Raw genomic sequence first — 27,624 nt, 5'->3', positions numbered from 1 at the left:
GTGCATTAAACCAAAGTGAAAAGAAAAATAGGCGGAGAATATGAAAAGCTTGGTTAAAAAATTTGAAGTAGAAAGATATGACAACGCCCCCCCCCCAATTTTTTTTCACTTGCAAATCTGTAGCTGATCAGTGCACAGTATATTCCATCGAACCTGGAATAGAACTGCATCAGAAGGTCTATCCAAGTTCAAGTGTTTATCCTTCAGTTCACACCTCTGGTTGCCTTTCACACAACACTGTGCCCCTGATGTGCATCCAGCGACATGAAAGCTAGTGGCTGTTTGGCAACTAATACATCGCCTTTATCTTCGCTGGCATTGTCTGGGAGAGTGACAGATATTCCTATGTGAGACGTAGGGCCCTTGTGACAATTTGAGCATTAACACTCCAGGCTTTAGCGCAGAGAGTAAGCAGGGCCATTTGTAGACAGAGAGAGTTCCCACAGCACCAGCAGTGCATCTGCTGTTGCGGGCAGAAGAACTGTTTTGTTTCTTTTCTCTTCTCCTAATTTCTCAGTCTCCATCCCTTCTCTTTTGAGGCTGCGGGGTTTTATCCAAACATAGATGCTACTGTAGCTTGCTGGCTAACACATGCACCAGAGAGATAAATGGGCTTCCTCTCAGCATGGGAAACCCAGTGCCTTTCCACAGGGAATGCACAATACCTCGTCTCATCTATTTTTACCACCATGCATCTTTGTACATCCCCACACAGTCTCCTAAGGGAAAAACAGAAAGCCACCATATGATGCCCTCATTGCTACACTAATCAGGAGCTGGTGTCTCTTGACACTTGAATTATTACATGGCGCAATGTGCTTTAGTGTATAAAAATGTATAATTATTTTTCTTTATTTAAACCAACAAATACAATGAGGCAATTTTGAATAAATGATCAACCTTTTTGTTTAAATTACAGAGCGGTAAGAGCTGTTTCAAAGTGCTAATTTTTTTGAAAATACAATCACTTACTCGCTTTCTGGCCATGGATCAGAGAACCACTTTCATTTCTCACAATATAAACACAGCAAATACAGAAACAGCTAGTCTGACAGCATTTGAACATTTTGTGCCATTCTGAAAGGAGCAACAGTAACTCTACTACATTGGGCCAAGTGATATTTACATATCACATAAACACATATGTCTGAACTGCAAGCAACTGGATTAAAGGCACAACGTGTAAATAATGAATGTGTCCCAATGAAGTTAACAAACTGAGCAATGCATCACAAGTCTAAAGATAGTTTACTCCCACCTCTTGGTTGTATCATCTTTCTGCAAACGATGTATTTTAAGTTCAGAGTATGACTTCTAAACCACACTTTCATTTGTAATTTGTGACAACGCAGAAAAGGTGACAAAGGAAACAACAGAACATAAAGTAAAATGAAACAGTCGCAGTGCTGACCTGTAAGTTACACAAGCGCTATATGAGGAAACATTTCAAAGCAGTGACATTTTACACTAGTGTGTTAGACACTGCTGTTCGATGCACTACAATCATCAACTTCAATCTCTCCAGTAAACTTTCAGAAACTTGCAGAATTGATATCAGCTTTTCTAGATTATCGTCTTATAGCTGACATGATCTGGCCATTCAAGTAGTTTCCTTCCATTCAGAGGTTACATTAACAATAGTCAGTGCAGATACACTATGCACTGCAGTGAGCTGCCATATGTCACCACAGAGAAAGTCTGACAAACACAATCAATAGCACTGCGTTGTAATTGGTGAGACACAGCCAATTGGTCAGTTAATATGTGCCAGGAGAAAGGAAGACGATGGAGACAAAACAAGGAGGAAGAAAGGCAGAGGGAACAAGGGAGAAATAAAAAAAAACAAACGGCAGAAGAGGACATCGGGGGACACACAAATTACTCTATAAGAAGAGTGGTGTGGATTAATATGATATTAATACAGCTGAGCAGTATCAATACCTGCTAATTAACATGTTGAGCAGTTGGTAGAATTAGCGAGAGGACGGCTGTGGTCGGCCATGTACCGTGACTTCCAATTAAGACTAAGCCCTGGAGAAGGCTACTCCTCGCCAGCTACGTAATTGGCTTCTCTCTGAAGGAGTGGTTTTCATGGTGTATTAATCAATTGGCCAAGAACGGGAGGACACAGGGTCTCCCAAGCATAGTGGCAGGGGTCTCACTTATGAAATGTAATATTCTATGAGCACCTATTAGGTGTTCCTCATACTTGACAAAACCAGATGGCATCCTTGTTGAAGTACTAAAATTAGGCATTAGGCATAGTGGTCTTTACAAACAGGCACACACAAATTTCCCACAGACATTAACAAGCTTGCACATGTTCACATTTGAACCACGTGCAGAAACTGAGTGCAGTCTGTCTCTATTACTATGAAGAGTGAAAATGGAGCCAAAAGTCCTCTGAACTTTCACAGCTGCTGTTGGTTATGTTAGCGGTAGCATGGCTTCGTAGTAAGTGGTGGCGTGGTGTACAGTGCCTAATGCATCAATCAGTTCCCCGCAGTCATTATGATAGCAGGTTATTATTAAAAATAGTGAGTGACCCGACAAAAACCTATGATAGCTTTGCAGATAAAACACCCTGACACAGTAATAATGGTTCCACTAGAGCAAATACCTCCAAGTAGAGTGGTATTCCACAAATATGGGTTTCCTGGACAGAGCAAATGGTTTGCCTATTTAGTTAAGCCACCTAGAGCCACACAGAGCTCTCGGTGCAATGCTATTTGACAACACTGTGCACTGCTGGGTTTCTACCTTATTGGCGTCATTAGGCTTTCAGTGCATGAACAGCACCTGAATGGCCCAGGTCAATGATGTTTAATGTGTTTGAGTTCCTTCACCTTTTTCCTATCATCATACATTCTACATAAACAGTAAACAACCCTTGCTGTAATGATTGTACTAGCCTGACACGGAAACAGGGTCATTATTATTCATAGTGGCAGACCTTGAGAGCTACAATGGAGCTATACACAACCAGTGCGGCAGTTATTTGCTGAGACAGTTCTTTGTGTTGGTTAAACACACATAACGCATACATAATGGAATCGTGTATATCAACACACACTGAATAGAAATAATCAGTTTTTATGAGGATACTTCCTGCTTTCTACCTTTTTTCTTTTTCTGACAAAACATTGAAAATAGTGTTAGTAATTCGTCTTATAGCCATCAAATTAAAACAAACCTGGTCACGCCCTAAGTTTGTTAGATGTACAAGCTCTGATTAGGATGAGAGGAGGCAGTGGTATAACTGCACGCTACAATAATAACACAAATAATTAATGAAGATTACCCCAAATATGCTGTTTGAGTTTTTGAATCTCTTTATTAGTTTAGTTCTTGATTTTTTTATTACTGGTAATTCTGTCTGCACTCCTAATGATGCTACATCTAACCAGATGAACTACTACTACTACTGCATATAGATACTACATCCTGAATCAGTTGCACAGATATTGTACACACTACTAAATAATGAAGTGTAAGCTTTAAAATAATTTTAAAATCAACTGGACTGTTACTGGGATCATTTTGAAATGAAACTGGAGCAGTTTTAAAACAGAATCAGTCATCCAGTCACAAATATTATACTGTTGTTTTATTGTAATTCAGCACTGCAGATATATTTATTTTGCAACTGCTTAAAAAAAAAGACTCTGGAGCCTACTTTTGCCTACCTCCCAGCTCTGAACGCAACATCAATGCCTATCCCTGCAGGTGGTGCATCCACAGGATGGGGTAGATACATGGACTTTGCTAGACAGGGGTTCGTGCTATTTCTTTCCACTGTAATTGACCAAGCATCATGGTTACAGATCTGGCCACCAAATGCTTGGCTCCAGGAGACCACCTAGTTTTCTTCTTACCAGCTTGTGGATGAGGTTATCGAGCTCTAAATCTTCCACTTTTGGGGTTTTCTGCCTTAGAGGTAGGCTGAGGAGCGGGTGATGCTAGTGTGACTACTCACTATATTTTACCAGCAGTAATTTAAAAGTAGGTGAAATGTTGAAAACTGTACCTTAAATTTAAAATAACTATCACAGTGAAATTAAAGTTTACATTTTATTCACCTGTGACCTCCAGAGGAACTGTGTCCTGCTCATCATTAATGCCCACCACTACCTCACACCGATATAGACCAGAGTCGCTAGAGCGTAGCCCAGTCAGAGCGAGACTGGCATTGTAGCGGTTCTTATTATAACCAGGCAGTGTGACACGACCCTGGAAGGCCTTCTTCACCTGAGGAGCAGAGAGTGAGAGAGACAGTGAAATAAAATGTTTGAGAGAAATAGCTAAATTACAGGCGAGTCAAGCATTTACTAGCGGTAAATATGTTTACTGTACCTTGACCACATTGTCTTTGGCCACCAGGACCGACTGTTCCTTTTGCAGGCCATCAGAGCCTCTTTGGCCCCAAACCTTAGTCCACTTGATTCTGGGCGGCTCGTGGAATGAACCAGCACTGGGGCGGAGGGTGAAGAGGCAAGGGAGCAGAACTGTTTTAGAAAGCTCCTCACTTATGGTCTGATGGGTAACCTTCCGCATATTCACCACTGTATCTGCACTGGTTAAGCCTGAGAAGAGAAGAGGAGAAATAAATCAGTGCTTTTCATTTGTAAATGAAGTAACAAAATGCTTTGTCTCATTAAGCAGGTTTCTCTTAGTTGCTTCTTTGAGAATCAAGCATGTGCTTTCCCTCTGAGTTCCGTTACCCCATCAGATCTTTCTTGTAGTAGAGTAGAAGGGAAAAAACACAAGCTCATTGTGTCTCTATGATTATTGATTATCCGTCATTGATCCAACAGACCATTAGCTTGATATCTAACACTGGGAGGCATATATATAAAAGATTTCAAAGGTGCTTTCATGAACCATACATCAAATGTGGATATGAATTATAGGATCAATATTACACACCTCTTTTTGCAGTTTAAGTCACCACCATCCCCACTATAAAAATAAAAATATTTTATCCTAAATGCAGGCACAGGATATTATAAAAATGGATGAAAATGGTAGTGTGTTGAGCAAAATCCTGCAAAGTTCTGTTATTGATATTTGTTTTCAACCAGTGTAAAACTCTTTTTACACTGGTTGAGTTTCTTTAATACACATCATACATTATCTTTATGCTCTAATCCTGTGCCACGTTCACAGAAAAGATATAGGAAGCTCATTTACATTGTAGAGGGAAACAAAACAACACAGTGATGCAGTTTATCACTTCTGAGCTTTATCCACTTCTCTGTTTCTCTTGTGCACAGTGTATGAATGAGGTTTACCTGTAAACGCTTTCCCCTCATCTCACTTTTTTATAGTTCGCTTATCAGTCACTACTTCCTTTCTCTTATTTCTACGTATGCTGATAAAAAATGTTGCCGTCTTATCTAATTTGGCCCAAAGACAAGAAACAGCCAAGAAACACATTCATTTTCAATGTACAGTTGTGTGTATACAGCAGCTGATGGGTGGCTTAATGATGTTTCTTGCAGCCGTGCCTGGCTGAGCTCCATGACTCCAGGAGGGTTCGATCTTTTGGGAAAGCAATACTTACATGAAAGGTTCATTGTATTTTTTTGTTTGTTTAATTGAAGAGAATTGTTACCTCCGAATCTGAAGTCATGACTGTGAGATGGACAGGTGGGTTAGTGTAGGGCTGCAAGTGATGAGGGTTGTGTAGCAGACTTATGGTGAAGAAAGAGCTGAGCAAGAAAGAAAATCCTTTGATTTATTACTCATGGTCATGAGCTTTGGGTAGTGACCAAAAGAATTAGATTGCAGATACATTTAGATGAATTAATTCCCTCCGTAGGCTGGCAGGGAATAGCTTTAGAAATATAGAGCTGCTGCTCCCTTGTGTCAAAGAGAAGCCATACGATGTGGTGCAGGTCTCTAATCAGGATTCCTCCAGGGAAACTTCCCTTGAAGACCTCAGGGTGGACCTGGAATTTCAGGGGTGATATCTATCTGGCCCAGCATGTCTCTGGATTCCCCAAGAAGAACAGGAAACAATTAGGCTGACTAAAGTTTTGTTAGTTGCTGGAAAAATACATATGGAATACCCCGATTAGCTTTCTGCTCTTGTAATTGGTTTTTGTCATTAGCAATTGTTATCATGTATTCATGCTACCAGGGCTGCTGTGTGGAACCGAGGCTGCACAACCTCCTGCCAGAAGACTGGCTGACCGGAAGACCCGGCAAGGCATAGTGAGTGCAGCCAACAAGATTATTTGTGCCCTCCTGCCCTTCCTCATGGACATTTTCAACACCCATCTCTTCCACCCTTCACACTCCCTTTTCAGCTCCTTGCCTTCGGGAAGAAGATTTCTAGAACATCCGGGCTCGCTCTGCTAGACTGATAAACAGCTTCATTCACCAGGATGTTAGAAGACTGAACTCTGTTCACTATCACCCTGCTCTGCCCTCTAATCTTAGACTGTAAAACTATCTCACACAAGTTGCATTTAAATCTTTAATGCTGCTTTCTGTCTTTGGTAAACAAAAGTCCCATACAGAATCCAAGATCCTTCAGGCCACACGAGAACTTAACACGGGGAGCTAAAAAGATAGTGAGACAAAGGCTGAGGAGAAGATGGGACTATTTATACAGATGGGGTAATCAGGGAAGTGGAAACAGCTGAGACACAAGTGTGAGTCACTTGAGTCACTTGTGAGGACAATCAAGACAGAAGAGACAAGTAACTATAAAAATAAAACATGTTAAAGTGTTCCTGAGTGAGACAGAGTTGCCCTTGATGCATCCATCAGAGTGTGAGCGTCTGAATGTTAGGCTAAAAGTCTTAGCCAGAGATAAAAGTGGTTGTATGACTGTGAATGCATTAATAAGGGTTGTACTACTAAAATGATTGGAATAGCAAAGCACTATATAAACACCAGTTTAATTTAAAACGAGGAAAGACACAGAGGGATTAATAAATTCACGAATGTAAACAGTATCTATTGCTAGAAGATAACAAGCGTTATAATGGGCAGGAACAATTGAAAATAAAACCTCAGCACTAAACAACAATATACTAAGAATAAAAGAAACCTTAAAGCAAAGAAACAGAGAGTACCTAAAAATAAATAAGAAACGGAGACCTCAAAAACTCTTCAGCAACTGGGAACAGACCAGGGTCCACAGAAAGTTACTTTATTAATAAAACATGTTTTAAAACTGGCCTGTAGTGTCAGTCAGTCAGAAAATAATTAGAAACACAATTTGACCTGCAGAGAAGTTGAAGATCTATATCAAACGGGTACAGCTGCTGCTAAGAATGAGTGACAAAAGACAAGTAGAGAGAAAAAACAAATAAAGAATTTAGCACAGCCAAGGATGGTGAAACAGACAGTGAGGTGGAGAAAACGAGCCTACCCGATTTCTTTTATTAGTGTCGGTTTCCGCTGTCGTGCTCCATTCCTATTTGTCTGAATCCATGTTAAAGTGCTACACGCTATAAGGTCAGCCTGTCCTGCCTGTAATTAAATGGCATATTTCTGGAACAGTGCTTTCCCAGTGATCACAGACGCATCGCTGCGTGAGCTGCTCAACCCCTCCGTCCTTCTCCCATCCTTGTCATTTTTCTCCCCATCTCCTGCCATTCTCTTTTCCCTCCTCGTCCCCTGCAGTACAACCACCTGCCAGCTTTCAGATGAGTTTTTCAACTCACTTTTTCTTATGTTTGTATTTTTATTCCACTTGGATCTCCGACTACCTCACTGAGAGACCACAATACGTCAGGCTGAAGGACATCACGTCTGACTCTGTGGTCAGCAGCACAGGAGCACCACAAGGAACTGTGCTGTCCCCTCTTCTCTTCACCCTGTACACCCCTGACTTCTGCTACAACTCTGAATTATGCCACATTCAGAAGTTTGCAGACGACACAGCCATCATGGGGTGTATCTGGGATGATCAGGAAGAGAAGTACAGAAGTCTGGTGAGGAACTTTGTCGCATGGAGTCACACAAACCACCTGCAACTCAACACCTCAAAGACTAAGGAACTGGTTGTGGACTTCGGGAGGTCCAGAGAAGGTCCACTGCCGGTTCAGATAGAGGGGGAGGAGGTGGTCAACAAGTACAAGTACCTCGGGCTGTGGGTGACAACACAGAGCACCTGTATAAAAAAGCCCAAAGCCGACTGTACTTCCTCAGGAGACTGAGGTCTTTTAACATCTGCAGGAAGCTCCTGAGGATGTTTTACCAGTCAGTGGTCGCAGGAGTACTTTTCTATGCTGTGGTGTGCTGGGGAGCAGCACAGCAAAGAAGGACTCATCCAGGCTGGAGAAACTGATCAGGAAGGCTGGCTCTGTGGTCGGCATGAAGCTGGACACTCTGGTGTCAGTGGCAGAGAAAAGGACACTAAAAAAACTGCTGGACATTATGGACAATGCTGGGCATCCTCTGCACACGGCCATAAACAACCAGAAGAGTCTGTTCAGTGACAGGCTGCTTCTCCCAAAGACAAGAACCAACAGACTTAAAAACTCCTTTGTCCCACACGCCATCAGATTGTTTAACTCCTCTCTGGAGGGGAGAGGGAGGGGAAACAGGAGGACAAAGGAGGGGGGAACAACTAAGCTGTAGTGCCTCTTCACTTCACTGTGCAATTAACTTTTGTTAATAGTCAACGGTGCAATAGACCTCAATACTTGAAATGTGCAATTCACTTGTATTTTTATTTTTATCTTTATTCCTATTTATTCTATTTATCCCCTTCGTATATTTTATTTATATATGTCTCTGTATTTATATATATGTGTGTGTGTATATATATAATATTCTGCTCACGCTCTGTAACTTCTGTCGGTGCTGTGCCTTTGGAAACTGAATTTCCCAGAGGAACCCACCCGAGGGATTAAAAAAGTTTTATCTTATCTTACCTATGTATAAAGATATACTTTTTATTATTATTATTATTATTATTATTATTATTATTGTTTTCAGAACTTGATCCTCCTTAGCCCTTCTGTAAAAATTCACTTATTCCACCATTCTGACTCAACTTTGAATTAGTTGCCTTATCTTTGACAGCCACTGAATGCTTCCAACAGGGGAATATGATGTGCATGTGTGTGTACTTGCAAGTGGAAAAAAAAAAAATCTTATCTCTTATTTACTATTCATGGAACATCAAGTTCACACTCTCTGCTCTGCACACACAGACACACACACATAACACACAAGCCTTGCTGCCACATTTCATCCCTTACTGGATAGTTAATGTGCCTTTGAACACACATAAAAAATGTGCATGATTAGCTGTCATCGCTCATTCCTGTAGCCCTTATCCTGTTGCAGTTGCTCAAGCTAAGAGGATGAGTGCCTCTTCCCTGATAGCTTAACATCAGCCCTCCCATCACATTTTCACCTCCCCGCAGACGCATAAACACACATTAATACCCACTTCTCGGCTTCTCCCAGTGACATCGCCTTAGACAAATGCTACTTGTTTAACTCCCTCACCGACAGATCTGTGTTGCTTGGCAGGGCAACATCAAACAGCATTTGTGCTCTGAAATGGCCTCTCGTTTTGCACTCGAGAGGCGTTCAGCCCGTCGAGTGAGGTGACCTGTGAAACAAAATGCATGAAGCTTTCAAAGCAGAACGATAAGACAAGAAGGGGAGGTGAGGAATAAATAAGCAAAGCGGTGTGGGTTGTTACCAGTGGCTACGCAGAGAAGACAACTTTTTCTTATTACTGTTTTTTCTCGCATATGTATTAAAAAAAGTTTTTTTAGTTAGATGAATGCTTATATTTATTTTCTGGTGGCTCAATCAGTAAATAGCAACACAAGTTGTTCCTCTTTAGCTTTAAGTGTTGCTGGAGTTCCTGCGTTGTTAGGCTCAATCTATAACAATATTGATTTAATTTTCAAAATATAAAACATATATATGAAACCATACACCTCAGCTGCACCACAAGTCCATGTAAACCATGGATACCACTGTTTTGCCAGCATGGCTGTTCCAAATAGCCTCTTGCCATGTAATGAATGCTTGACTTTCTCAGTATTTAATGCTCCCGTTGGGGTTTATGTCAGGTGATTTTGTAGAAAGTAAAGCATATTCCTACAACCATGTTTGTTGAGGGTTTATTGGACTGTGATGTCATTCTCTCTTCTATTCATCTAACTTTCTGCTCATCCCATCTCTACCATCCTCTACCATCACACCACCCCTCTGCATGTCTTCCTTCACTGCTTCCATACATCTCCTCTGTGGTCTTCCTCTTTTCCTCCTGCCTGGCAGCTCATGTGGTCACTGTTGGTCAGCACAGCGAATGCATCTGATTAAGTTTTTGCAAAGTGTTTTAGAGTGCCACACATTTTAGACACCTTCAGTCAAGGCAAGCCATGACACTGAGAAAGTCCCTTTTTGCGAATAATAATGAAATGACTTCAGGCACTTTCACTAGTCCTGATTACTAAGCAATGTTTTTATATAACGAGCAGCTCACATCAGCTGAATGTTGACTCAGTGGAAGGTTTAAGTTCATCAAAGCATCAAGGTTACCAGGTGTATTGGGATGCTTATCATTTCTAATAAATTATTCATATTAATTTTGTCAATAACAGCACAGAAAATACTTGAGCTCTCTGGTATGATAGGAGTAGACGTGCAGGAAATAATTCACTTCTGACTTCTGTTTTACTTGATGGCAGCAACAATATCATTTTGCATTGATAGAAGAACTTGCAGAAGTAATGTAAAAGATACACAACTGACTCAATCATGACAGAGTCCAGGAGGATGAGTTTGGAAGGAGGTAAGGAATGGGCCCCCCTTTTGTTGTTGTTCCGGAACTGTTTTTATCATCTAAGAAACATTTCTAAACTCAGACTACTGGTGTCAAAGGCAGAACTTGAGATGATTATTCATGCTTTTATTTCTTCTCGTTTGGATTATTGTAACGGTCTTTTTACGTGTCTCAACAAATCAGCTCTGGATCGCCTTCAGTCTGTACAGAATGCAGCGGCAAGGCTTTTAACTGGTACAAACAAGAGGTCACACATTACTCCAGTTTTGGCTTCTCTTCATTGGTTGCCTGTAAATTTTAGGGTTCATTTTAAAATTTTAGTTGTAACTTTTAGAGCTCTGCACGGTGAAGCTCCCCAGTATATCTCTGACCTGTTGAAACCTCATGCTTCATCCCGAGCACTTAGGTCTTCAGGTCAGAGGCTACTGGTGGTCCCAAGTACTAGGTTTAAAACACGTGGGGATCGGGCTTTTCAGGCACTGGCACCTAGGCTGTGGAACTCTCTGCCGTTGTCTTTACGCTGTTTAGACTCTACTGACTCCTTTAAAAAGCAGCTGAAGACATTTTTATACAAACGGGCTTTTAATTAATTTTAACTTGTATGTCTGATCTTATTGTAAAGCACTTTGTGATTTTTATCTGTGAAATGTGCTATATAAATAAATTTTACTTTACTTACTTTTTACTAAGGAATGGGAGAGAAACAAAGCCAATATCCAAACGAACAGAAAGAAAAGGGAAAAAGAAACAGGGGGTATGTGTAACAGGAAAATTGAAGTGATGTGATGTGGAAAGGGAGTCAAGAGAAGATGATGGAAAAAGTAGACACGCACTGTTATGATTCAGCAGGAGATGTGTAAAGATTGACAAAGTGAGACATTCATGCTCATACACACAAACACAAACACAAACAGAAGCTCACTTAAAAAATACATCTTTCAGAAGAGAGGCTATCAGATTCCACTCCCTGCTGTCACGCTCTTCGCTTTATCCCCCTTGAGGATGTGGCACTCGTCTTTGATTGTCACACACTCATGCGCGTGCCCCTCCACCCAACACACATGCCCGGACACACACAAATAGAGTGAAACGCGCTCCCAGAAGACAATCAACCTACAAACTTCCTTGCCTAAAGCGTGCACAGAACAAAAATAGGCAAATTTATTCTTTTAATTGGCCTGCCATTTTCTTGCCAAGTTCCACCTGCGTAAGCGTCATTTGGGTAACAATCCCAATGTTGCCAATAGCGATACAAAGCTTTAAATGTAGCCAACCAAGCTTCACAATCAAACTCTCATTCACATTCTCCCACCCACTCTTCACCCTTTCTGTCCACTTTATTTGGACAAATGCTTATCTTTGTTACATGGCTCAGAGAAATTAAATAAAATAAATTGCCGATTCACTTGTTGAAAAGCCTAAATTACATCTCGAAGGGGACTGGGGGAATTTTGAAAGAAAAAAAACAAACAAGACAAACAACAACATTGCTCTCTTCCTCCATGGTATTGAATGTAAACAAGCAAGGGCGCCAGTGCCACCTCTATCTGAAATCTGCATTTAGATGGAAATGTTGTCACAGGCATAACCCACACAAGGCTCTTTTGTTTGGTTATCTATCCTTGTTTCATATTTCTCATTGTCATTCTTTTTTCTAAACAAGGCTTGGCTGGCTGTGAGGTGAGAAAAGACAAGAGGAAATCCTGAATGTCAATACAAAGCGTGCTCAAAGTGCTCAAAAAAGGGAGCATGTGCCCAGTAAAACCTGTCCACTGGCAACATTAGATAGCAAAACCCAAGGTGCTATGGACAGTGTTGGGAAGGTTACTTTTAAAATGTATTCCATTACAGAATACAGAATACATGCCCCAAAATGTATTCTGTAACGTATTCCGTTACGTTACTCAACGAGAGTAACGTATTCTGAATACTTTGGATTACTTAACATATTATCATGCTGTTTACAACTACATGAATGTACTATTGCTGTGATTTATTACTGTAACTGAAGGTCCGCGGCTCTGAACCGTAGTAAAGGGACCTCTGGCTAATACGGTGGGTTCTTTGTCGGCTCGTAGCCGAAAACTAGCTTTACTTTGTTGTCTGGGTCAACTTTGCTAGCAGAGACAGAGAGAGGCGTTGAAAGGCTGCTCCAACGGAACTTATTGTTTCAGAGGAAAACACGAACACGGTGTACAGTCGAGTCTTAATAGCTTACTTACAACTGGGCTCGTCTGGCACTCTTCTTGGCTGCAGTGGTTATTATTATATTTACATGCTTGTCTGTGAAGGTTCTCAGTCATCCAGGTCATCGTAGTCAAAGGAGCTTGCAAAGAAAAGCGTCTGGACTTCTTTAAGTTACTTGAAGACGTTTCACCTCTCATCCGAGAGGCTTCTTCAGTTCTAAGGTCAAATGGTGGAGAGTCCCAGATATAACCCTAGTGGGAGTGTCCCCCCACAGAGGGACAAAAGGACCCCCTGATGATCCTCTAATCGCCTGAGCCAAGGTGTGGAACTGGGTGTGGGTCCCAATCAGCCAGAGTTTCGGGTGAGTTCATTGTGAAACCTGGCCCCACCTTATCATGCGAATTCCTGAGGTCAGATGGCCCAGGATGTGAGTGGGCCTTAAGGCGTCTGGGAAGGGATCTCAAAACTGGATTATAGATGGCAGAGAGTTGGTGTCGTAAACCACCGCCTCCGTTCAAAGATGGTCGCTCACAGTGGACATAGATGGCTTCTTTCACTCCTCTTTCAAACCATCTGTCCTCTCTGTCCAAAATGTGAACATTGGCATCCTCGAAAGAGTGTCCTTTATCCTTAAGATGCAGATGGACAGCTGAATCTTGTCCTGTGGAGGTGGCTCTTCTGTGTTGTGCCATGCGCTTGTGAAGTGGCTGTTTGGTCTCTCCAATGTAGAGGTCTGGGCATTCCTCGCTGCACTGTACGGCATACACCACATTGTTAAGTCTGTGTTTTGGCGTTTTGTCTTTCGGGTGAACCAGTTTTTGTCTGAGTGTGTTGCTGGGTCTGAAGTACACCGGGATGTCATGCTTGGAGAAAACCCTCCTGAGTTTCTCTGATACACCGGCTACATAGGGGATGACAATGTTGTTGCGCCTGTCCTTCTTATCCTCCCTCGCTGGTGTCTGATCTTCTTTTCTGTGCCTCTTTGCTGACTTTAAAAACGCCCATTTAGGATAGCCGCACGTTTTGAGTGCTTCCTTTACATGTGTGTGTTCCTTCTTTTTCCCTTCAGGCTTAGAGGGAACATGTTCTGCCCGGTGGTGTAGGGTCCTAATTACTCCATGGTTTGAAAGAGGAGTGAAAGAAGCCATCTATGTCCACTGTGAGCGACCATCTTTGAACAGAGGCGGTGGTTTACGACACCAACTCTCTGCCATCTATAATCCAGTTTTGAGATCCCTTCCCAGACGCCTTAAGGCCCACTCACATCCTGGGCCATCTGACCTCAGGAATTCGCATGATAAGGTGGGGCCAGGTTTCACAATGAACTCACCCGAAACTCTGGCTGATTGGGACCCACACCCAGTTCCACACCTTGGCTCAGGCGATTAGAGGATCATCAGGGGGTCCTTTTGTCCCTCTGTGGGGGGACACTCCCACTAGGGTTATATCTGGGACTCTCCACCATTTGACCTTAGAACTGAAGAAGCCTCTCGGATGAGAGGTGAAACGTCTTCAAGTAACTTAAAGAAGTCCAGACGCTTTTCTTTGCAAGCTCCTTTGACTATTTACATGCTTCCAGCTCCCGTTTTTGCTCGATGATAACTCGTGCTTTTCCTTTTTCTCCCTCCCTCGCTCACAGACACATAACGGGTATGGCAGTCCATTCTCCCTGCAGCACGGACTACACTGCCTATGATGCTACATTCTTTAGAGCTATACCGGTAGCATTCTGCCTATTAGCTTAGCACAACACAACAAAAAGGCCTCTCTCACCCAGGAAACACGCAGAGAGAGAGCGTCATCCTGTAACCATGGCAACCGTAACGCTGCCACCTGGAACAACAGAACGTAGCTGTCAAACAAAACCCAAACAGGCCTGACCCGCCACAATATAAAACAGGAAAGTACCACCGTGTAATCCATTTATTTCAACAAAGTAACTGTATTCTAAATACCACCTTTTTAAACGGTAACTGTAACGGAATACAGTTACTCATATTTTGTATTTTAAATACGTAACGGCGGTACATGTATTCCGTTACTCCCCAACACTGTCTATGGAAGACTCTTCTAAATGTCACCGGGTGATCTTTTATTGACCTCATCTTGTGTCTTTGCCTGCACGGGTACGAGAAGGGTAAGGTGTAACAGGAGATCGTGCAACTCTTCCCCGAAGATCCACTTCCAGCAGCCTGCAGGTAGAGCTTAGATTTTCCCATTTTCTCTGTTGGTTCACAGAGGCATCTGCGTGATCGTCACCACTGACCCATCTGTCTTTCCATTAGAGGTGCTCTCGAATTATTAAACAGTCGGAGAGCCTTTATGTAGCTGGCACGGAGCTGCACACAGACACAGGGTGGGCGGTAATGGCATTTTCACTGTAATAGGAACACAATTGAGAACATCATTCCTTGTTCTCGTCCTCTCTTTCTTATTCCTCCTCCTTTTCTTTCTTTCCATCGGGCTTGCAACGGGTTTTCCAAAGATAAAGGCAGCATTGTCTTCAATTTGCCAACATCACAGCTGCCAACCTGCCAGTCAAGAGCTCCCGGGACTGATCGAGTATATCCCTCTGCAGTCGTCGCCACTCCGCTTCTGCTGCCTGCATGCCAGCTGATTATATGTTTGTGTAAGTGTGTGTGTGTGGACAAGTGTGTGCGGGTCATAAATCATGACAGACGAGCTGTCTGACAGAGTCACGCCGCTATTTGTTGATTACTGTGTTAAGAAATGACAGTCGATACAACACACACAACTGCACAGCAGCAGGCTCGGCTTGAACTCTTTTGAGATTTTGCTTTCACCTGGGAGGTGCTACATACAGAGACAGTTCACAGGAAGCAGTTTATATTTATTTAACTGCAATACTAATAATTCATATATGATTATCAGAAAAATAATTGTGTAAAAATAAACAGATTTGCAACTGTTGAGTTCCTAAGAAATTTTCTGTTGCACTTTTACTCAAGTATTTATTTATGATACACTTAGATTGCATTTTCTGATTATTTGTAGACTGTAACAGTTTTGTATGTTTAACTGGCCTCCTGTGCACTTGTTACATAAACTGGAATTTTTCCTAAGATGAGTATCAAATGAGTCTTTTCCAGCAGACCATTGGAGAGGTGCTCTGATACCTCACTAAAAAACACAGAACTGGGTTAAATAATCTGCCAGAAATGAAAGTTCTGTGTTCAAAGGGGCGATCGTGGCTCAAGAGTTGGGAGTTCGCCTTGTAATCGGAAGGTTGCCAGTTCGAGCCCCGGCTCGGACAGTCTCAGTCGTTGTGTCCTTGGGCAAGACACTTCACCTACCGCCTACTGGTGTTGGCCAGAAGGGCCGATGGCGCGATATGGCAGCCTCGCTTCTGTCAGTCTGCCCCAGGGTAGCTGTGGTTACAACTGTAGCTGCCTCCACCAGTGTGTGAATGTGTGTGTGAATAGGTGGATGACTGGGTGTGTAAAGTGCTTTGGGGTCCCTAGGGGGGGCTAGTAAAAGCGCTATACAAATACAGGCCATTTACCAAAGACATCCGATAAAATGCACATGACAAGTGTTTTAATGATGCTGTTTATTTTAGATGCACATTACCGCTCTGCATACTCAAATACTGCTCAGTTGTTTAATTAATAATAATCAGATTAAATATTATTTATTAACCATATACTTTGCAAGTTTAAAAAAAAACTAACAACAACAACAAAATAAAAAAAAACAGGTACTCCTGTTTAAACTTAAAAATCATTAGACCTCAAAAGTGACTATGTAGCTGCTTTCCCAAAACCCTAGTATGAGGTTATAGTTGCATTTAAATTTTTTCACAAGAAATTATTCAAATTAACACATAAGGAGAAATATTTATATGCATTTTACTGTGGTAAGTTTCTTTGGTAAACTGGGAAAACTAAAGAAGGAGGGTAAAGTCGAACTTTTTAGAGCAAGTGGAAGCTGAATAAGTTTTGCCTTCTGTGTGAATAAAACACGTCAAGGGCAATGGTGATAAGTGGGGGTTAGTTTTGTTTTCCTGAGAGCATTTCGTTTGCTGTCTTTATTGTTTTGGGGTTTTCTTTGTTGGTTGTGAAGAAATGCATCCTTTGAAAAAGACCTTGGATGATGCACAAAGACAAATGGAGAGAACGAGATGAATAATATGAAAACGGCGATGGCTGATCCTTAAGCACTGCCACGGTATCGTTTACGAAGAGCACAGTGAACGGCGCTGAGGCTGATGCCGCCCTGTCCGAGCCAAGAAACCATAACCATGGCAACAGAGGCGCCACAAGTGCAAAAAAAGGCGGGAAGAAGCTTCTGATTAAAAGCACACTCACGCGCGCCGCTCACGCATGCATGCACGCTTTAACTGTGTGCGTTGTGGGTGACCTCTTCAAAGAGCAGATCTGATGCTAAGCACTGTATAATGTAAATTAAATGAAGGGCTGGTTTCCTCATTTTTCCATCGTGTTTGATCAGTGGTGTGTGTTTCACTGCAGTGCAGCTGCGCTACCCCTACAGGAAGTACGCAGTCTCATCTGCAGAGACGCACACTGTAAATATACAAAGTTACACAAACAGTTGGATCTTCTAAACCAAAGACATTCAAAGACACACTAAGTTTTCTGTGTCTGTGTGTATGTGTGTGCGTCTGTGTCCATGCACATTCATGTCACCTCTCTAAGCACACCAGATCTGCCAGGCGGACATCATGCAGTGTTTGGAATTAATGTCTTCTTGCTGACATTCTCTCTCATGATATCTTCCACCAAAACATCCCTTCAACTCCCACTTGTTTCCAGGAGTCCTCCTCAGCTTCTTGATGTTTTCTTTCCTATTGTGCTCCCGTCTTTCTTCTCCATTCTTTGGGTATTTTGTGCTCTTATTGTATACCACCTATGCTTTTCTGCCTGACCGACTTCTTTCTCTCTTAAGGCCTGCTCCTCATTTTTCTCAGTTTGGCTTTTCTTCATATAAATCCTAATCCTATTTCAAAGCTAGACTAAAACTAATGAAAAGTAGCCGTTGGAAACAAAACCTAATGTGACAGACAGGAGAATGTACACATGCACTAATTGCAAATTTTCCTGTCTTACTTAATTAACAGCAGCCATATGCAGACATGTTCTTTGTTAAGTTCCTGATTTGTAAAATGTATCCTCTGCAAAAGGATTTCTTTTCCACAAACTGTTTCTGCCACTTGACATGTCGCACTAATGAGCAGCATTTTGCATTTTAGCTGCTTTATGTCTCTGCCAGAGATGTGTGCTAATATTACCAGTTGTGCGAAGGAAAAAAGATTTACAGACGGAAGATGGAGCGAATCCACAGTCTTAGCGAAAACAAGACAGAACAGATGAGACAAATCAGGAAAACATTTCTGATATTTAAACCGAACTGATGCTGTGCTATGTAACAGGAATATACAATGTGGCTATACAATAAAGTTAAGATTATGTTCAGTTTGATATGCTGGCTGAAATGAATGGCCGACTGATGTTGCGTCTCAGACATTTATTCCTTCCTCTAAATGTCACCTGTAGAAATCTTTCTACGTGAATCTTAACAGATATTTTATCTGCTTGTAACTAAACGCAGACAGTCGGTGCTTTGTTGAGCAAGTCAGCCTTCTGAATGATAAAACTGCAGCGGAAAGCAGAGTTTGCAACAATCAGATCAAGTGAGAAAGAATAACTGTGACTTGTGTTCGAAACTATAATAGTGTTCAAACAGCCAGAGTTTGGATTAAAGATGGATTTATTTTGTGCTGTGAAATTTGTAGGGTGGGAATTTATCTAATGCACGACTGTTATAATTAAGCCTTGATAAATTAACACAGTGCTTACTGACCTGGTTAGAGCCAGGCAAGGTTTTTTCTGTACAAGAAGCATAATCATAAAAGGCAAAAAACATATATGATCTAAATGTGACCAGTGTTGGGAAGGTTACTTTTAAAATGTATTCCATTACAGATTACAGAATACATGCCCCAAAATGTATTTTGTAACATATTCCGTTACGTTACTCAATGAGAGTAACGTATTCTGAATACTTTGGATTACTTAATATATTATCATGCTGTTTACAACTACATGAATGTACTATTGCTGTGATTTATTACTGTTACTGAAGGTCCGCGGCTCCAAACCGTAGTAAAGGGACCTCTGGCTAATACGGTGGGTTCTGTGTCGGGCTCGTAGCCGAAAACTAGCTTTACTTTGTTGTCTGGGTCAACTTTGCTAGCAAGAGACAGAGAGAGGCGTTGAAAGGCTGCTCCAACGGAACTTATTGTTTTTGGAGGAAAACACGAACACGGTGTACAGTCGAGTCTTAATAGCTTACTTACAACTGGGCTCGTCAGGCTCTCTTCTTTGCTGCAGTGGTTATTATTATATTTACATGCTTCCAGCTCCCGTTTTTGCTCGATGACAGCTCGTACTTTTCCTTTTTCTCCCTCCCTCGCTCACAGACACATAACGGGTATGGCAGTCCATTCTCCCTGCAGCACGGACTACACTGCCTATGATGCTACATTCTTTAGAGCTATACCGGTAGCATTCTGCCTGTTAGCTTAGCACAACAACAACAACAACAGGCGCTCTCTCACCCAGGAAACACGCAAAGAGAGAACGTCACCCTGTAACCATGGCAACCGTAACGCTGCCACCCCGAACAACAGAACGTAGCTGTCAAACAAAACCCAAACAGGCCTGACCCGCGACAATATGAAACAGGGAAGTACCGCCGTGTAATCCATTTATTTCAACAAAGTAACTGTATTCTAAATACCACCTTTTTAAACGGTAACTGTAACGGAATACAGTTACTCATATTTTGTATTTTAAATACGTAACGGCGGTACATGTATTCCGTTACTCCCCAACACTGAATGTGACCAATCGCTTCTTCAAGGCAACCTTCATATGCAATTCTGGACTGCTTATAGTGTTGCTGCTATTTTCCGAATGCTTTCTGGGGTCAGGGTTTGAAAAGCTCTAATTTAACAGTCCCATCCTGAAGCAGGCATGTGGTCTGAATACAGTTAAAGCCACGTGAGGGTAGGTTTGAGGCGCAGCCTGCAAGAGCACCACTTCTACTAATGTTAATGTACACCAGTACATTAGGAGTGTGAGCGAGATAAAAGACAAAAACAACGTTACCAAACATGGCACCCCAATTGACGCAGCTCAAGGCTCACATGTCTCAAAAGAGGGCACTGTAGAAAAGACGGAATATGGGAATGTGGAGGCATTTTGGCTGTTTAATGTCCAGCGTTGAAAAAGACTATCATACACAGCAAACTGTGTCACTCCACAAATTGTTCTTACCATCTGAACCAGTGCCATCCTCTAGCGCTCGTGCAATGCAGGACTTGACAGTGCCAGACACTCTCTCCCATGCCTCGCCTTACCATGAAAGCAACAGCTCGACTTATTGCACAAGTCACGATGCCAGCAAGCAACAATCAAATCAAACAAATCAATTTAAGCGGGTGATTAAAGTAAATGACCCTCGTTACCAACTCCCTGGGTATTTTGTGATCAGGTATATTCCACCATACCTACTGTAATCTTAAATGATGCCTTAAATCCTTTCTAAATCTGACTACATGCTTTGTCTCCTCCGCCTTCCTAGGTGACAGTTATTAACCCTCTCACTGTAGCTCTCTGTGCTTGAGCTGACTCTTACCAGGCCATGTCAGGCTTCACACTAACTTCCCCGAGGCTGCTGCCATGACTAATTTCGGACCTTCTGAGGCATAATGATACCTTTATCTTGCTTGGCACACTGCCGACATTTTAAAATTCATAAACATGCATATATACAAGTATATCAGCGTTCGTACAGGAGTGCAAGGCAAGCTCACACTATCGCCAACACACAGACAGACACATGTGCGAAAAGCTCGCACCTAATCTGTTCCTTCCCCCCCATCTTTCCATTTCAGGGCTGTCAAGCAAAGTGTCACAGGGGTGAGCTTTAGTGCCACCCCTCCCAGTAGTCCTCTACCATTGACTATTTCCAGAGCCACTCGAGTGGAAAAAAGCACAAAATGCAAGGAGGAAAAAAAAAGAAAGCGAGAACAGGCGATGTTGATGGCCTCAAAAACTCCTCCAAAACTCCAAAACACAAGCAGGGAGTGTCTTCTCGCATGACATGCACTCTGAATTGTCACGAGTGTGTTATCAGACTCCTTGGAGATGCTCTGTGTGTGTGCGGGCTACAGTTCTCTGTAAGTTGGCTGCAACTACCTGGCAGATGTAACCTGAGGCTTTCACACAAACAAATACACACAGAGAAAGACAGAAGAGTTGGCTGCATTTTCATCATCTCTCTGCTGTGGAATCAGAGCCCTGAGTCACAGAAAGGCCCTGCTGCCAGGACAGTAGATTTTTTTTTTTCTCGCACAGAAGGCAGAAACAATGCAATACACTGAGCAGACGGTTGGGGAGGCCACTGAGAGCAGTGAGGGGGCGTGCAGTCTGTCCTACATACACACCAGCACATGCAGATACACACAGATACACAGCAGGAGTGTACAAGGAGAGTTTAGAGAGGGCAAAGAAGTACCGTGGGTTGTAGATCCTTGTATTGCATACTGTGTCCTTGTAATGGACAGATAACTCTACTAAACAGACAGATACGATAGCAGTTAACCAGATTAGGCGTACAGGCTGACAAGACTTAGAGTTTCGTCTTAACTGCATGGATGATTTCTTTTCATACACCCAATTGCATGTTTCTCTGTCACGATGTCCTTTTCTCATCCAAATCAAAGGTTTAATAAGTCAGTAAAACAAACATTCAAAAGTTTGGATAACTCGCTGACACATAATGAGAGGATTAGGATCGTAAAGTCCAGCTTTTGAGCCCAATCAAAGAAAAGTTTAATGAGCTCTGCAAATTTCTATTAGAAATAAATATCTCAGATACTTATCAAATCTCAATCAAAATCATTTCAAATGGCTGAGAGGGTGAAAGCGAGCTTTGGAGATCTCAGATGTGATTTCTGTTGTACTTATCATCCTTTCAAGCCCCTCTTGAATGAGCCATTGGGGTAATTACGAGCAGATGAAATGAAAGTAAGTGGGCTGGTGGTGAAGGTCTGCCAAGCATTCACATCGTGAGCGCGGCTACAGAATTAGAGGGAAATGGACACACCGACAAAGAAAATGTCAGCACGACCGAGAAGAGCTAACGAGAAATGTAAAGAGATGTGGTTTTTTTAATCTCCTTGAAGATAGCTGCGGAGGTCTACTGCTCACAACACGCAATAGTTCACAAATCGGCCACATCTAAATGACTATAGCTATTATCCATATCATATTATCCTTAGTTGGCACAGCTAGCCATTATCAGCTACTGCTAAGAAACAAAAGATATAAAACTCGGATAAAACTTCTGGGTCAGAAAAGTGAGGCAAGAGTGGTCTGTGTATCAGAGAACCTAAATCTTGTGATTTAATTGTTTATAATTAATCTAATAACTGCACATTGTAGGATCATACACGTAAGAGAAAATTTGTAGAAACTTTAGCTTCTGGGAAGATTTCCGAGACACTGGTTTAATAGCTTTGTGTGCAGATGGTTATCAGAAACTTCTGTATTACATGCACTCTAGGTCAGACGATGGGGACTGCCCACAGTTTAATGAGGACTCACCCCAGACCGCAGTTTGAAGCAGAAGGAGGGCCAGCAGGAGCTGCGGTCCACAAACAGGCAGTAAGCCCTGCATCCTGCTGCACCTGGAGACAGAGATGAAGAGAGAGGGAGGGAATATAAGTACACAAAGGAAACTGTAATCAACACATTGCCCTTGTGAAGTTCTTCTAATACACAAGACATGCTTGGATGAGTCATCATTAATAATTCCTTTTCAAGGGTTTTTTCCCCCCCGTTGCTCAGTGAAGGCCTTAGGACACACATACAGTAGTTCATTCTTCAGTTTAATTTGCTGTTTCGTAATGTGGGTGGGATAAAGTCTTCTGAAGCCTTTTCAGACAATGGTGATTAAAGGCTTTTAAAGGCTATGTAATAAATACCTCGACTTGATGTGACCATTGTGCTTAATCCTTTTGAAGTACAATAAAGAAATAGGCGATTATCTTTACACTTCACAAATAGCTATTGCTCAGAATTAAATGTACAGGCTGAGATTTACCTTTTATCTTTAAATCTATCCCAATATGTGCTCTTTTCTCAGAATATTTCATGGCATAAATTTTCACCTTATATCCAAGCTCTCAAAAACCATGCCATACCATCTTTGCGCACTAAGCCATCAACCAACTGGCAATAGATGAGATGAAAATTCTGGTAAAAAAAAAAATTAACTATATAATGTGCCTAATGGCTCGCTTGATATGGATGATCTGATATTGTCGTGTTGGTGTTGTTCCCAGATCATCATGAAAATGTTGTTCCAGGTTCAACATTGCAAGTGACCAATCACATTATTGTGACGTTATTCTTTTGCGCACCAACCCATTCGTGCATTTATGAAATTCCAATGTTGCAAGGACAATATCAATTCTGCTTAGTGTTTATTAAAGGGTTAGGGTTAGGGTCAAGGTTAGGGTCCGTTGATCGGCGGACAAAGGCGGTTTCTCGCAGCTTAAGTACAGTTTTTTTTCCCGAAGTCGCAAAAGTATGACATCACAACATTCTGATTGGTCACTTGCAATGTTGATCCTGGAACAACCTTTAGTATGATGATCTGGGAACAACACCAACACGAGGATATCAGATCGTGCTGCTTGATATAGCAAGCTGTTCAAAGGTTTAATGGAGGGGTGGGGGTGGGGGGGGGGAGTAAAAGAGTCTTTTTGGGAAAAATGCTGAAAAAGAGGAAGAGATACTGATGCATTTCAAGAATAAAAATAGATAGATAAGGGTACTAGAGCCAAATCTAACATGATGGACCTCTGGGTTCGCTTGTTCCACACTGCCTGCTGAAAACTCTGCTGAATCAAAGCAGGATCGAGTCTGCCACATTCAACAAAAGAAGCTATGTATTTGAGAGGTAGGTTGACAGGAGGTGTCTATGGTATGCCCTTATAAGTTTATCTGGAAAACATTTTTTTAAATAACTAGGGATATTTGTGACTTACACCGATGCTGGCTTAGCTTTCACTTTAAAATTCAAGGAGTATAGGAAAAAAAACATGCTGATAATGACTACCCAATGCCAGTGTACATCACAGGACTGAATATTTTTTCTTTCTTGCCAAGATCTTTGCAACCTTTTGTATTTTTCACCGTAGTTGTCCGAGAGTTTACAGCAGCCAACAAGCAGAGATGGACGACCATACAAACAAGGCTGAAGTAACACTATTATCTGAGCATTTATTTATGTATATGTGACTATAACATAATGTCTTTAAGTCACCAAAGCCAGGGGATGGAGACCAAATGAGGTAAGTCAGCCTCCTGCTGTTGGGTCCCGGGTGTAAATAATGAGTATGGCATCTCTGGAGACATGGCAGGCCGAGCGGGGCCTGAGGGCAGGAGAGGAGCTGGGTGGGAGGGATGGAGGAGGATTTAGTGGCTGGTCGCAGAGATGCAGGACATAGATAACCAGTGTCAGTTACGGCAGCGCTGGTCTCTCTGACTCAATCTCAACGTTACAGCCAAGGACAAAAACACTGACCTCATACCAAATACATATGCTCTGCAGCAGCTCAATGTCCACGGTGGCAGCACACGTCAAAACAGCACGTTTGCAAAAAGAACATTTTTGAAGCTGAACCTTTGTAAAATCCTGCTTGATAGCAAATGAATAAATAAATGCAGCTATTTTACAAAACTCTCTGAAAGTAATTATTAAAAGCCTGTAATGCAGCCTTAATTATGTGCAGGACAAGCATGACATCACAATACAAGTTCAATTTAACTGAACTGATCTGTTTTTTCTTCTTCTGTTTTCTTTTTAGAAACGCTAGATCAGTATCAGGTATTTAATTTCAACTTTCATGAGAATATACGCAGAAGACTCTGCAAGTCCAAACAGCATGTATTAAAAATCTTAATTGCTATATTGGCTCGGTGCTGTATTTTCTAACATTCTGAACTTTTTTAATTAATTCTAAAATAAAAGCATATTGTTTTCAAAATTGCTTAAGTAATTACACAGTCACAGTTTAAGCTTCTGCCACAGCAGGTCATCTGCCTCCGTCTCACCCCATCTCTTGCATCCTCTTCATGTATACTGAGCCACATCTTCCTCCAGTGCATTCATGAATCTTCCTTTCCACCTCTGTTCCTTCTGTCTTGCAGCTCCATATTCATCATAGTTTGCTATTGTGCTTTATTTTCCTTCACTGGTTGCTAGGTTTGACTCTTTCTTGTGTCTTTCCCTCCTCAGTTTATCATTAGCAGCTACTCATGTGCACTCTCCGGTCACAGTTTTGTTTACTGTGACCAACCAATTTCATCGCTTCCTTTTATTTTACCCAACCATCATCTCTACATGATGGTTGACTACATTTAGTCTACTATCCATCGTTCCTTCACTTTTTTCATGGTGTTTGCTTTTCATTCCCTTTGCATTTTAAATGTAAGGCCTCCACAAAGCTATAGTAAATAAAAAGTACAACCTTTTATCTTAGTATGCCCTTTTCTGCAAATTGTGTATTAAAGCTCTTCCAGGACAACGGTAATGCTTTGCGTTGGTACGTCACACCTCTCTATCGACCTCTGTGCCCTCCTTTCTCCTCCTCGCTCCTCTTTTGTGATGCAAGGTTATCTCTTGTATAGCCACAACAGGACTCTGGCTGTTACAAGGATTCTAGGACAATGTTGTATAAGTGAGAGCGGTTTTCTACATCTGTATTATATAAGTGCTTTCTACAAAGTATGTTCCAGACAACATGCTGAGACTGTCCTTTCAAAACATCAGCTCACTTGAGTCACACCTGACATTAAACTCCCACATCGAGTCTAAATTCAGCAGCGTAAATTCTCCATCAGGAGTTTGGAGGATGCAGGAAAAATATTCTGATTCGTGTGAATTTGGCTCCATTCTTGGCTCCACATTTATATATTGAACTCGGGCAAATTCCAGTCAGAATCACGGCTGTTTAATTACTAAATAGGTGCAGCAGAGTTCACTATGTATGGAGCCTGAATATTAGCTGGTCTGATAGTTAAATATTAAAGACGTTCTGCTCCGCTCTTCATTTTTGATGAACTATAATACTGCAACATAATATATCATTTAACTGGCTCTGCCTCACAAGAATCATACCACACATGTTGATGTAGAGTTTTGATCAGCTTAGGTCTTTTATCTTGCACCAATTTTCTGATCCTACCAGTAGCACGTGCTTTTTAAGTATCAGCTGTGGATGGACTCTTCAGTATGCTTACCACTGACATCAGAGTAGGCAAACCATATAAGATCTGGTAGCAATATTTTTTTAAAGTCTACTTTTATTCTACTTCTGTCATGGTCTGGGTGAGTACGGGGTTTTTCCACTCCGCTGGGCTCCACCTTCAGGCAGAGACTCCAATCAGCTTCCACACCTGGTTCCAATCAAGTCACCAGCATATAAGACCAGCATTCACAACAGACCTCTGCCAGATCTTCTGCTAACTCACGTTAGTGCTAGGCCGCCAAGCCCTTGTGAGAGCCCTTAACTACTGCTTTTCTCCTCACTGTGTTTTCTTTGTCATAGGACCCACCTGGCAGTCGCACTTCCCAAGCTAAACTACTCACATCTCCGCCTGGACGCTGGTTCTGACATCTGGTTGCTTCCTTTCCATCATTGGACTACACCTGCCTGCCTCCCTGCCAAGTCCCTCACTCCAAGTATATTCTGGACCCTCTCTGGACACTCCTTATCCGGAACCCCTTGGACACCCCCTCCTCACATGACACTTTAACCTGCAACACGTAAGCCCTAACCACCATAGTCTAATCCTTCAGCTGTGATTCACTAGACTGCCACTGACTACTTGTCTCCTCTCATTATAGTGACTGTGTACCTCCATCCAAGCCGCTGCCCCTTTTTCCATTCCCAGGATCCATCCATGAAATCTAGCACCTAGTCATAGCACTCAGAGTTTAATGTTCATAGTTTGGCCTCATAGTTCTCACTTCATAGCTTCCACAGTTCATAGCATTCATAGTTTCCTGCTTTGTAAGTTAACTAGGCACTGTAAATAAAGCACTGTGTTCACGCCCGTTTTGCCTCCCTCTGTGTCTGCCTGGCCCTCTCGGCCCTACTATTCTTCTTTACTATTCTATTCTATATTATTGACATTAAGCTCCATTGTGCAGTAAATTGTAAGGACGTGCCAACATATTGTCGAAACATTCATAAAGGAAGATATCCACTTTGTTGACACCAACTGAAAAATAAGATTACAATTGCCGTGTCACATCATTTTGTGCTGAGTACATGTTAAGAGATGCTGAGAAACTGAAAGACTAAAAGAGTTCAGCTACTTTTAATATTATTTTTTCCCAGCAAAAAAGGAGAATAAATGACAAGTCAATGAAGGTTTATTTTTTGAACTATGTGACTTGAATATGTTATATGAGATCACAGACAGGAAGTAATAAATCTAGCATAAGAACCTACAAATGCTACCTTTACCGCCCAGCCCCTCATCTATACAGCCTCAAAGCTGACACTTCACTTATCTAGGTCCCCCATAATATAAGTGTGAAGT

General features: G+C 41.9%; 1 protein-coding gene across 5 annotated transcripts in view; it reads right to left on the bottom strand.

The window, feature by feature from the left end:
- ncanb (neurocan b) overlaps positions 1–27,624 on the bottom strand; it is a 193,345-nt gene that overhangs the window by 130,690 nt on the left and 35,031 nt on the right. For all 5 annotated transcript variants that reach the window (XR_015717167.1, XR_015717165.1, XR_015717166.1 and 2 more), the window contains 3 exons: positions 22,612–22,694; positions 4,354–4,583; positions 4,080–4,248 (listed from right to left, as the gene is read on the bottom strand). Coding sequence is in view for 1 of the 5 variants with exons in the window: in XM_087835674.1 (XP_087691800.1) it covers positions 4,080–4,248; positions 4,354–4,583; positions 22,612–22,694 (482 nt within the window). In the remaining 4 variants the exon portion in view is untranslated. The remainder of the gene's footprint in view (positions 1–4,079; positions 4,249–4,353; positions 4,584–22,611; positions 22,695–27,624) is intronic.

Source organism: Neolamprologus brichardi, chromosome 23, assembly GCF_056152115.1.
Source record: "Neolamprologus brichardi isolate AB-2024 chromosome 23, ASM5615211v1, whole genome shotgun sequence".
Lineage (NCBI taxonomy): Eukaryota > Metazoa > Chordata > Actinopteri > Cichliformes > Cichlidae > Neolamprologus > Neolamprologus brichardi.
The sequence above is the reverse complement of the archived record's forward strand: the minus strand, read 5'-3'. Positions and strand labels throughout refer to the sequence as shown.